Raw genomic sequence first — 13,433 nt, forward strand, 5'->3', positions numbered from 1 at the left:
GTCGAAATACTTGAGTACAAAGTACAAAAGTATTGGCATCAAAATGTAAATGTGTTAAAGTATCAAAAGTAAAAGTACTCATTATGCAGAATGTCCCATTTCAAGTTTTCAAATGTATAAACATCTTTTTGAAAATAGCAGATCTACAAGCTAACAATGCGTTGCCATGTGATGCATTGTGAGCATGTAGATCTGCTATTTGTATAGGGTTGAAGTTACTGTATGTTTTGTAATAATAATCAAAATCTATACGTTTTTAAATAAATGTAGTGGAGTAAAAGTACAATATTTATTAGATCAGAGATGTAGTGGAGTAGAAGTAAAAGTATTAGAAATTGGAAATACTGGATTGGAAGTACAAATATCTCAAAATTGTACTTGTAGGTAGGGTCATTTTTTTCATTTTCTTAAAAAAAAGGTTAAAGTACTATATTCTGATTCTGTTTAATAAAGAGCTGGAGAGACATGGAAGACTCCTTTTACTGAACACTCTATAGCAATGAGTACTATCAGAATATAGAGCTATTTAACACTTATTTTAACCAAAGTAAATCACTTACCCTACCTTTAAGTACAGAACGTAAGTAAAGTGGTGTAAAGTTTACACCACTGCGTATTTGTAACATTTCAGACGATTCAATCCAAGGTGGTTCTTTCTTTACTGTGGCGCCATGTAGTGGAGGAAAGGTGAACTGACCCGAGAGGAAAGGATGGGTGGACTCTGTTCAATGACGTCATCTCTACGCGTCCGTATCATCCTTCTTCCTCACATGTGAACAAACATGGGAACAGCATCGTCTTTATGGCTCTACTAGTTTCTATCTGTTAGACTTTATATATACCGTCTCTACTGGTTTCTATCTGATAGGCTTTAGACTGCGATTTAGTCCGACTGACGGTGTGTTTGTAATCCCACTACTACCTCCCCTGAGGCCAGATCATAACGTTTACATATTATCATATCTGTTACTGCACAGCAACGTTATTATTATGGATCCTAACACAGTCATTTTGCATGGAGATGAAGAGATCATTGAAGTGATCGACCTGGACGACACTGAGCCAGGGCCTGGTATGTTGTTGGTGGTGGTGGTGGGGTGTGTGTGTGTGTGTTAGCCTGGTTCCAGACGAATCTGCCTTTGCAAAATTGCATGCACTTTAGCCCTCGGCAGTGTGTCGTGTGATATTGTCTGGCTACGCGTGTGTGTGTGTGTGTGTGTGTGTGTGTGTGTGTGTGTGTGTGTGTGTGTGTGTGTGTGTGTGTGTTTGAATTGTGACTAAAATAAAGTTCGCTCGACTTATAATCACTGCCTACAGCCTTAGGTCAAGACTGTCATAGATGTATTTTATCGAGTCTGACTTGATCAAATACATGATAGTCTTGACCTAAGGCTAATCACTGATCCCATACATACGCTGTAAATTCCTGTGTGTGCCCTACCAAAAGGAGTAAAGGAGTGTAAAACCCTACTCACTTTCAAAAATGCCCTAAAGATACACCTTCAGGAGGCTGCAATTCAAAAATGGCCCCTGTCCAAGTCCTAACCTACCCCATGTCCTAACCTAACCTACCCCATGTCCTAACCTAACCTACCCCCCCCCTCTCTTTCTTTTTGTACATATTTTTCACCCTTCATACTTCATACCAGTAACCTGTAAACTGATTGTATGACATTCTGTATAGTAGTGTGTATATCTGTCTGTCTCTTATATGTCAACATGATTTGTGTGCATGGGGATCTCATCTTAAACAAGCTACGTGCTTAACTGAGCTATCCAGTTTAGTAGACCTTGTATTGCGAATTTGTACTTCCATGTACTGTTATGTACTGCCATGTACTGTTCTCATGTCTTACTAAATAAAGTACATCAATCAATCAATCAATCAATCAATCAATCAATCAATCAAAGACTAAACTTCTACCGTTCATGCAACTATAGAATGAATGCCTGCTTGTCCAAGGACGATGTATTGAGCTTATGAGCTTCAAGCAGTACTACTTACCTCCTACCCGACACCAGGGTCAAAATTTCTCAATTTAACCGAGAGAGTCCAAAATATAACCAAATACACCCGGTAGATTGGTAGAAGTTATCGTAGTACCTTTCCAGTTCTCCAAGACGTTTTTTGACATAATAAAAGCACATGTACAAGGGAAACACTACTCAAACCTGTATAAAATAGGATCAAACTATGAACATTTCGTCACAAAACGACACTAAAGCCTAACTTTGTACTGTCACTCATAATGTATGACCGCGGTGTCACTCGCTGAAAATCAACCTGTCCTCCTTGTATCTCCATGTGTCCAACAGATGATTTAGCTGACGACTTGGAGGACGTGGACTTTGAAGAGGGTGGGAACGATGATGACAACAACAGCGAATGCTGGGAGACAGAAGATGAGATGGAGGATGATGAAGATGTTGAAGATCACAGCGAGTTGACCTTCTCTAAGCACACAGGTAACACTCGCTCCAATTTGTCTGTAGGCACTCCCACGAAATATTTAAAAAGAAGATTCCACACAAGAATGTGCAATTTATGGCAGTTTGTTCTGAGGCTATGAGTTGTGTGTGGTCAGTTGATCAGATCAAGACTGATTTGGGGCATCAGCGCGGCACAGGGGTAAAGTTCCTGCTCACCACCATGGAGACTGGGGGTCGATTCCTCCACAGTGCGCACCGACTAACAAAATTGGCCATGTTCGCGGGTGGGAAGCCGACGTGGGGAGGGTGATCTCTGTCACTGCACTAGCGGTTGGTCTGTCTGTTCAGCAGGGAGCGGAACAGGGAGGCATAGCGTGTTCCTCTGCATGTTTGGCTTTATGCCCTCCTGGTGAACTCACTGTCAGGTGATAAGATGCAGCTTGGTTACTTGGAGGAGACGTGGTTATCTACACCCTCCCCAAGACCAAACAGTTAGGTGTTAGCAGTGACAGCCGATTATATACATGGCGGCCGGCGAGGTTAGGGGTTGTCTGAAATAGGATGATTTAAGACACTTTTTCACATAGAAATAAGGTACTGTGTTTCAATTCAACAAAGAAATGAATACAAATTGAACTGGACATTTTCAGATTTGAATCTTTGGAGCTGGTTAAACATTTTTAAATATATACAGACGTTCCTTACATGCTACTGCAGTGCTTGAGTTTGGAATATTCTCGTTGCTCCATTATGGTTATTATTGTATGGTATACTTCCCCTGCAGGCTCTGTGTTTTGTGTGAGCCTGGACCCGGTCACCAACACCATGGCCATCACAGGCGGCGAGGATGACAAGGCCTACATCTGGAAAGTGAGCAATGGAGAGGTTCTGTTTGAGTGCACAGGTGAGTGTCCAACGTAGATGTAGATGAGTAACCTCATAAATCATATAACATTAGCCTTTCTGCAATGTTGACAGCTCACTTCATTCAGTACCGTGAACATGTAAATACTCAGTGTGAGTTGCAGAAGGAGAAGGTACCATAAAACTGCATTGTTCATGAAGTCTTTGAGACTAATAATCAAGATTAGACCGCGTTGTTGTAGTGAGGGTTGTCATTGCGGCAGCACAACACAACCACAGCCTAAATAGGCCAATGCAGTTGTGAACAGTTGCAGAGTCAGAGAATAGTTATATCCAATTGGCCAGTCAAACTACAGCTCAACAGTCAATGAACACGTGAAAGTTTTCCACAAGCTGACACTGTGGCTGGCTCAGAAATCATTTCTGCTGAATTTATACAAAATGTATGGTGTCACATGGTGAAAAAAGCAGATATTACATGCTTGCAATCTGCTATTTTCGGGGTGCTATACTGTCGTACGACAAAATATAAATCAAGATTTCGAAAAACGAGGGAAACGTGTCGTGAGCTGTAAGGTATCGATTTACTGTATTTGTATGTGTATCCACAGGACACAAAGACTCAGTGACGTGTGCCTCGTTTAGCCATGACTCCTCTATGGTGGCGTCGGGTGACATGAGTGGTCAGATCAAAGTGTGGAAGGTGGAGACCAAAGTAGAGATTTGGTCCTTCGAGGTCGGAGACCTGGAGGTAAGAAGTTCTAAGAACTTTTAACAGTATGTGTGGCTTATCACCTCTACCCCCAACCACCACTGTCTTATATCAATACACAATTGAATGGCAATAATATGTACTATTAACAACTTCACAAAAATGTGAATGTTTGTCTTTGTTCCTTATTATGAAATGAAAAGGTATGAGTTTGACTGCTGGGTAAATTATTATTTCATGGTCTCAAGTTATGCATAGATTAATCAAAACAATAATCAACAGATTAATGGATTATAAAGGGGTGCCTGCCTGGTGGTGTTGATTTCATCGACTAAAACTATGACGAAAAATGTTCTTCGACTACCTTTTTTCACTGACGAAAACTAGATAAAAACTATATAAAAAACTAAGCTATGATGACTAAAACTAAGACTAAATGTATTAACAATTTTGTCAACAAATAAAAACTAGACTAAAATGTTAGGGAGGGACTAGTGGAGAAGCGATCCAATAGAACTAAAAGACAATTCATTTTATGTTTGGTTGCGCTCGGGTGCTGCGCTCTGAAAGTAGCAGATCTACAAGTTCACAATGTTCTACGAGCTTGTAGATCTGCTATTTTCAGCATGCAACCAAGCGTAAAATCAGGCATTATGACACCATCAAGGCACCGCCAAAATACATTTTGTTCAACAAAATCTACAGTTGATTTAGTCGACTATAATCTCATGATATTTCGTCGACTAAAACTAGACAAAAAATAAAACATTTCAGATGACTAAAATATGACTAAAACTAAATGGTATTTTATTCAAAAGACTATGACCAAATCTAAATCAAAGTTTGCTGTCAAAATCAACACTGCTGCCTGGTGGCTCAACCAGACCATACTGTATACTCCTTGTGAGTTACAGGGATTCAAATTCAAATCCTACTCCCGCTATGTCTCCCATGTTTCCCATCTCTCTGCCCGTGTTGTCCTGGCTCTCTACACCGACATCTACATCTACTCTTATCTAAATAAAGAAAACTAATCTTTAATGTGTTATGGAACTTAATTGTTACTTTCTGTGCATAATGTTGCCCTTCATGTGCGTTGGACCAGTGGTTGGAGTGGCATCCCTGTGCACCTGTGCTGTTGGCGGGAACCACAGACGGGAACGTGTGGATGTGGAAGATCCCGTCTGGTGACTGCAAAACCTTCCAAGGTCCTGGGTGCCAGGCCTCCAGCGGCAAGATCCTCCCAGACGGTGAGTAACTAAAAATGTATATATACTGTATATATATTTTTTTTTTTTAAACATTTTTAACTCGAACAGTTTCTTTTTTGAAAAAAAAAACTGTTGCCATAATCAGTGGTTCTCAAACTTTTGTCATGTCAAGGACCCCCAAAATGACATGTATTTGGCCATGGACCCGCATCTCAAAATATGTTGTTCCAGGGACCCCTCAGAAGCAAAGTTTTTTTTTTTTTAAGATATTTCATTGGGCTTTTTCTGCCTTTATTGATAGGATAGTGGGCTGACAGGAAATGGGGAGAGAGATGGGGGGGTGACGACAGGTCGTCAGGATCGGGAGTCGAATCCGCGACACGCTGTCAAGCTGGATCACCAGCATACAGTATATGGTATGCGCCTGGACCGCTAGGCCAGCGGACGCCCCCAGAAGCAAAGATTTGAGTTAAAAATGTTCGCTTTAAAAAAAATATATATATATGTATATCCAATGATTTGTACACATTTTCACGATTTTTCGTGAAATAGCAAATCTACAAGCATGTAGATAGCCGCTCATAGCGCGGCACCGAGTGCTGCGCCATGATATTGTAGATCTGCTATTTTTTGAATAGCCAAAGAAATCTAAAAATGACACACAGATGCCTTCCCCGGTCTTAATGGGTTAACCATACATGACCAACGTGCTTGTCACTGTCACCAGTTAAAGTGGTTAACATGACCAACCTGCTTGTCGCCAGGTAAAAGAGCTGTAGTGGGCTATGAAGACGGGTCAATACGACTGTGGGACCTCAAACAGGGCAACGCTATCCACGTCATCAAGGGTGAGTTAAAAATCATTGTATGACACGGCATGGCCATCAAAGGGGAGTTCATTGCAGAAAGGAGTGCACAGTGCTGCAACGTCTTTAGATTGTGTCTTCTCGGGTACAGTGATAATCGGCATTCCAAACACAATAGACTGACGGAGAACAAACTGCTGATAGTAAGCAAGCTGAGCTCACAAGGGATGTGAAAGACAATATCCCACGAGCACGCTATATAACAAACTATTCTGTCACAGTGTTCTGTCCAGACAAAAGAGAGCAGAAGATGTTGAAATGAAAGATGCTAAGCACTTCTCATCGTTACTATTACTGCTATAAATGTCTGTAGCTGGAAAATAATTGACTGCTTGACACATGATTTAATGTCGTATTAAGATTCCTGTATGTTAATTTATTATCATTGCTTTAGATATTTTGGGTTCGGGAATCGAACCTGCTCGCTGTCACGCTCCATTAGAGCCTATTATGTGGTATGTGCCTCAACCATTAGGCCATTGGCGCCCTCAAGATGATTTACATTTTTGTTCACCAAACTATCTATACCTCATTTGATAGTGATACACAAACACCCACCAGGCCCTAATAGCATGCCTCCTCCTGCAACAGGTCAGGATGGCCACAAGGGTGTGCTGACGTGCATGGCATGCAACAAGGACGGCTCTCTGGTGATGACGGGCTCAGTGGATGGCTCAGCAAAGCTCATCAACACCGTCACAGGAAAGGTAAGGCAGCGGCTCGGCATGACAAACAATGGAGAGGAAATAGGGTTCGCGCAGGTGCTGGAGATCCTTGAAAGTGCATAGCCAACATCTACAAAATCGCTGTTAGAAAGTTAAGTGCATGGTGTTTTGCTGGAAATGCTTTCATGTACTAGTATTTTGGAAACCCTGCCCAAACAACTTAAGGGTTGTGGATAACGTTAAGTGTTTTTTTGGTTGTTGTTGTTAGGGATAGAGGTTAAAGTATTTGCTCAAATTTTTATTCATTGACAAGATTATCTAAAGTTGCATAATAACATATTTTATTCTCAGATTTAAAATCAAACTGTCTGTATCTGTGTACGCATGCACTTATCTGCATTTTTGCTGTTTTTCTTAAAGGTACTTGGAACCTTCTCAGTGGATGGAGGAAAAGCCAAGTCCTCAAAAGACGAGGAACAAACCAACTCTGTGGAATCAGTGGGGTTCTGCAGCGTGTGAGTACTACAGAGAGGATTTTATTTGTATTTTCTATATTTAACAATCAACTCTTAGATCTAGACCTTTGGTGCAAAGCATAATTGTGATGTTGAATGCATCCAAGTAAAGTTGTGGATATTCTCCTTTAAAGTTCAATATGGATTGAATCTCATCTGTCTTCACCGTATGTCTCCTCTGGAGCAGCTTTCCTTTGGTCGCTGTGGCCTTCTTAGACGGGACCCTGGCCGTGTATGACCTCTCCACGCAGACCCTGAGACACAAGTGCCAACACAAGGTAAGAAGAAACAATCCTAGTGCATGTGTGCACAGTCGTGCACATTTCATTTGATTTTCAGCACTTAAAGCTGCAATCCAGGACTTATTTTAATGAATAAATGTTATGTGAACCAATCCATATGGTAGAGTATGTTAATGACTTTTACGGGGGCTAGTTTCGAATTGCAGCCACCTGAAGGTACTCTTTTAGGGCAGTTTTGAAGGAGAGTATGGTTTTACATTCCTTCACTACTAGGGCATTCCACATTTTTTATGTATAGCAGGAGAACGAATTCAACCCCTTGTTTGTGCCAAATCTGTGTTGGACGTGATCCTCTGGTGATTGTGTACTTTGACAGGTACATGGGTATCTTTTAATGTTGTGGTGTATCTTGTAGACCAGGCCCATTGCAAGTTGCTGTACTCTGTCCTCTACCCTGAGACATCCGACCCTAGCAAAGTGAGCAGGGGTTAGATGATTTGTAGGTGTAAGGCCAAGGAGTAGCCTTACAGTAGCCCAGTTTGTTTTGGGATGTCTGGAGCCTTGTTTTTAAAGCTCTAGTGGTGTGGTACCATGAGGAGCATGCATAGTCAAAATGACCTTGGATGAGGGCCCCTGTTAGAATTCTCAAAGTATTCTTACTGACTAGAGAGGAAATCCTATACAAAAAACTTGTTATTTGGTTGACTTTTTTGATGACTCTTGTTGCCATTTTATCACCGGAAAGGTTTGCCTCTAAAATGGAACCTACTGTAGGTAGGTCATTTCCTCTTTTCTTGTGATAACATTATCACCCACTTTGATTGTGAAGCTGTCGGCCTTGCCGAGGTTAAAACTAGACCCAAAGAGAATGGATTCAGTTTTTCCCAAGTGTAATGATAGTTTGTTATCAGAGAGCCAGATGCGAATCGTTTCGAGTTCAGAGCTGAAACTTTTTCAACCTGCAGCCTGTCCCTGTCCGAGACCAGCAGAGCCGAGTCATCCGCAAGCAGGAACAGGTTGCAGTTACAAGCTGATGACATGTCGTTTACATATATCAGGAACATCAGTGGTGTATATGCTTGATGTGCATATTTCCATGTGTCATAGGCTATTTTAACCGCTGTTTGTATGTGCTCATTTGTCTGTCTGTCTCTGTTTGCATTTTTGTCTGGTCCAGGCTCCCATTGTGCGCATGCAGTGGGAGGACTCTTCCTCTGTAGTGGCCACCTGCAGTCTGGATGGAGCACTGCGCCTTTGGGACGCGCGCTCAGGCAACATGGTGTCCGAGTTTCACGGCCACACCGCTGAGATCCTAGACTTCACCCTCAACAGGTACGCAGCCCTAGCCGCTACATCCACTACGGTAGCCAAGCAGTGGGGGAAAGTAACTAAGTACATTTACTCCAGTACTGTACTTGAGTACAATGTTGAGATATTTTTATTTTACTGGAGTATTTCCAATTTTCAGTACTTTTACTTCTACTCCATTACATCTCAGAGGCAAATAATGTACTTTTACTACAATTACTACAATTATTTGAAAACTTAAGTAACCAGTTACTTTGTAGATTTTGATTATTATTACAAAACACACATTACCCACTTCAGCCCTATATACGTTTTTGGCCATTTGAAAATAGCCGATCTACAAGTTCACAATGCGTCGCGATGCATTGTGAGCTTGTAGATCTGCTATTTTCAATAGATTTTTATACATTTTCAAAAGTTGTGAAATGGGACATTCTGCACAATGAGTACTTTCTTCTTTTGGTACTTTAAGTACATTTTGATACCAATACTTTTGTGCTTTTATTCAAATACATTTTGAATTTCAGACTTTTGTTTGCAACAGAGTATTTTCTACATTGCAGTATTGATACTTTCACTTAAGTAAAACATTTGAGTACTTTTTCCACCCAAGTGTAAGTTAACTTTAACTTACACAGTGGCAAATCATTAAGAATTCCGCAAACCTCTTTTTTTTTTCACTTAAAGTTTTCAAGAACAAAACACGTAAAACAAAAGACAAACAATAGACATCACATGTGTTTCCAAACATCATCTTATATAATAATAAAATAAAATAAAATAGAAGGAAGGCACAAATGCTCTTCAATGTTAATAAACGATAGTACATGAAAACTGTATATTTTTTGTTCAAAAGTTTTTAGCTTGTTCAATTCTTACAACAACCAGTTTCATTTATATCATCTCACACATAGTACGTTCTCCCTAGATCGTCAGAAAAAAAACACATATACACACATATAAATATGTATATACTTAACTCTCTCAGTGCCAGAGTATTTTCATAAAGTACTCCCCCAGTGCCAGCAATTTTGAAATGACTGCGGAAAAAAAATGAGAACCGGAAACGGAATCTGCGTCATGAAACCGGAACCCAATGAGTCTGAAGGAGTCAGGAGCGAAAGTGATCATGAAAAATAAACAGAATAGTGCGACCACAGTAAAAAGTAAAAACTCGGGATTTCTCGTTCTGGCAGGGAGGGTACTCGGGGAAAACTCGGGATATCTCGGGGCGTGGCACTGAGAGAGTTAAGAAGTCATGCGTTGTGTATATACAGTACATGAGTATGTATGTCATGGGTTAAGTATCGTATCAAGACCAAACACAGATATTTATTTGAAATAACTATCCTATTCCCTAGACCTCTTGTCGCTCATAATCAATCCATTTCCCCCATTTGTTCTCAAATATCTCTTTCTTCATCAATCCGCAAACCTCTTATCTAAAACCCCCAAACTTTGTCAAGTATTTGGTGTTGGCTTTCTGCAAGTCAAGTAAAACATTATGTCTCACATGGATCTACAGGGAAGCGTCGCTGGCCATCACCGCCTCTGGAGACAACCAGGCCAAAGTCTTCCTCCTCCAGAGGCCTGACCGGTAGAAGCTGCAGAGAAGACTTGAAAGAGATGTGGCAAAGACGGACTGAATCACACTTCCCCAGGCCACAAACACTGCAGCCAATGATCTGTCAGTACTAGTAGTAGGAGTGTTAAGAGTTTGTTGTCCTAAACTCTGTAAGGGAGTGAGCCCTCCATGATTCCCTCACCAGATTTCAAATGTTCTGCCCATAGGGTTTTTGATGTATGCAGTGTGATTAATATAAACCTAGGAGAGTTTCACATTTTGGACAGTGGTTCTCAAACTTTTGAATTTCAAGAACACCCATAACTCTTGAGAGTGTAGAAATGGAACCAAATGGACCTGTAAGGGTCCATTTAGTTCCATTTGTACAACTCTCAGAGTTTTAAGGGTCCAAGGAACCCAGAGGGTCCCTGGACCCCACTTTGGGAACTACTGTTTTACGACATACATTACTCCAAGTAATATCTCAACCGTGAACTTTGAAGCTGTTCTGTGTACATTTTTGTGTGTGTTACAAAGATCCTAAAAAGATTGTTGAGATTATCTTGTCATGGATTATCTTGTCTTGGCAAAACGTGTGAATATCTATCATGAACCCTTGGTTCACTTTTTTCGTAATTTATTCGAAACCTAATGACAAACTACGCTGTTAATCTGGAGTGGGAACTCATGGTGGACATGAGTAACGTGCTGGCCTACAAAAGCGCGTAAACACTATAACACTATTCTCACAAATTCAGGAAATAACATTTACCATCTCCATGTGTCCGCTTGTGTGACCATGCTTTTTACAGGAGTATAGTGGGTGACAATTAAACATTTCTTTAGTAAGCATGTGAGTAAATTTGTTAGCTGGCACACATTAGTGTGTCAAGTATTTAACAGAATTGAAGCTTGTCACATGAAAAGGTTACAGCGTTTAGTATTTTACAGATTTACAGTTTATTGTAGAATTTGTTTTCTCTTCTGGTCTATCATCAGTTGTAAATGAAAACTTAATCACCTCCCAGCAATGCAACAGAGATAGCGTTATTTATTTTTTTTATCAAAATTTTAAATCAATTTCTTTCTCCCAATTTGTCCCTACTTTCTCACCTACCAGTTTATTTAGTGTGTTCAGTGCTATATCAGCTGTGGCTGATGGAGCTTGGCACGCATGTTCTAGGCTATTTTGTCATTTAGTGGATTGGTTTTCTTAGAAGGATGTGTGTATTGCGGTTCTAGTCTGTTGAGAGCCTTGGAAAAGCCAAATTCCGATTATCCAGATGCTTGAGGAAATATTTTTTGCGCAAAATGCACTTCCTCATGTGTGCAATTGTACAAGAATCTTTACATGATGTAAACAGTGAAATTCGACGAACTGATTCATTGTTATACCCGGTATGGTTGCCACTTGCCACGTAATAAAGGGAAACCTTGCTGATTTCTAACCGGAATCGCCCGATTTTCTTGTAACTAAACTATTGTCATTTTACATAGGCTGTTGAAGATCTTCTTGCGCCTCTGAGAATGAGCTCTTGAAACAGAATGCATTGGGAAGTGTTACTGTATGTGAGGGTTTTCACGTCCTCACAACAAAATGATAGGATTCAGGTAAAAGAAACCAGCAAAGTTGTCCTTTTAAAATCACTTTGTGTTAAATCCTAGACAAGTTGCAGTTTTCTGATGGCCAGACAAAACATTCAGTGTGGAAATGTCCTGTCAAAAACATTGATGTAAAAACCTAAATGTAAATGTCATTTTCTCTTGTGTTATTTTAAAATACATTTTAAACTGAATGGACTTATCAATTCCACTCATCCACAACAACACCCACTACTTAACATTACCGTCATCGGTACAGAGGAAACGAGTTTGTTCCCCCACATTATTTGGTCATTGTTAATGGACTGTCATTTTAAGCATAATTATATTAAGGATAAGGATGCATCACACTGCTGTAGATTTGGTCATTTCATGGAGAGGGGATTGTTTTTGATCTTGAAAACATCTGAAGGACTTGCTGTTTCATTTTTTTTTAATATTTGAGATAAGATGCTATTATCTTATCCTTTGAGATGAAAACGGTCATTTGGTTGGTAATGATGAGATTTGGAAGGCTGGGAACCAAACTAAACCTGTCCTGACATTTGATATGTCTAAGTGGCCTCTTGTTTTGTTTAGACTTCGTCTTTGATTAAGCTTTTAACTTTGTTTTATCTCATCTATACTCGAGGCAAACAAGAGTGAGGCTGGTTGCTGAGTCAACCTAGTGACGATGGAAGAGTTAAAAGGGGTTGTGTGTCGCAAAATACAATCTGAAATGTTGACGTTGCTGCGACAAGACAATAGATGGAGACACTAGATGAGCTTATATCACTGAGGGCTTATGATGCAGAAGAACGTAATGTGGCTTTGACAAATTAGCAACAGAACCAAAATGCTTATTCTTCTCATGTACTTCCTTCGCTTATTCATTTTTGTTTGGCCAAGATTCCCTCTAAGTGCTTACAGCATTAGCTTTCTAAAAGCCCTGATGGTTCCAAGCTCTTAACATGTAATGATGGCAGATGTATAATTCAGCATTACTACAGTGGACTGTGGTTTTATGAGGTCATGGTCTCAAAGCTAGCCATTCCTACCTGGTTCTCTGACCATCTGTGAGCCAGTCTCGCAAGAAAGTCACCCAAAGGGTCTGACTAAACCAGGCCATTATTTCAGGATGACTACTTTAGGAAAGTTTTAAATGTCTCATACTTAGGTTTGCTGCCAAGAAGTCCAGCTCTGAAAAGCTTTCATCCCATTTTAGAGTTAAATGGGGGGAGACCAAATGGGAAGTGTGTCAATGTTCTATACCCTGACTTCAGACCCTGGTCCCTGACTGAATGTACCTCTTTGAAGGGCATCTTGTTTTTTTTGTTTTTTTAATACTTTATTGAGTCCAAACATGTTAACAGTAAATCGTTCAGTTTACTTCCATAATAATAATAATACATTTCACATGTTTTATGTCTCTATTATCACCAGACATTTCGACACATTTTTTTTTTTTTTTTTTT

General features: G+C 40.2%; 1 protein-coding gene across 1 annotated transcript; it reads left to right on the forward strand.

Moving 5' to 3' along the window:
* The first annotated feature begins 761 nt into the window (after window positions 1-761).
* On the forward strand, window positions 762-12,177 carry aamp (angio-associated, migratory cell protein). Its single transcript, XM_084051376.1, has 11 exons — window positions 762-1,072; window positions 2,317-2,466; window positions 3,215-3,334; window positions 3,906-4,045; window positions 5,112-5,256; window positions 5,982-6,065; window positions 6,675-6,790; window positions 7,169-7,263; window positions 7,451-7,541; window positions 8,683-8,837; window positions 10,339-12,177. Exons 1-11 carry the CDS (start codon window positions 991-993, stop codon window positions 10,412-10,414), a joined length of 1,254 nt encoding a protein of 417 aa, XP_083907502.1. The 5' UTR covers window positions 762-990; the 3' UTR covers window positions 10,415-12,177.
* Window positions 12,178-13,433: the final 1,256 nt, after the last annotated feature.

Source organism: Gymnoscopelus microlampas (genome assembly GCF_963454915.1).
Source record: "Gymnoscopelus microlampas genome assembly, chromosome: 24".
NCBI lineage: Eukaryota > Metazoa > Chordata > Actinopteri > Myctophiformes > Myctophidae > Gymnoscopelus > Gymnoscopelus microlampas.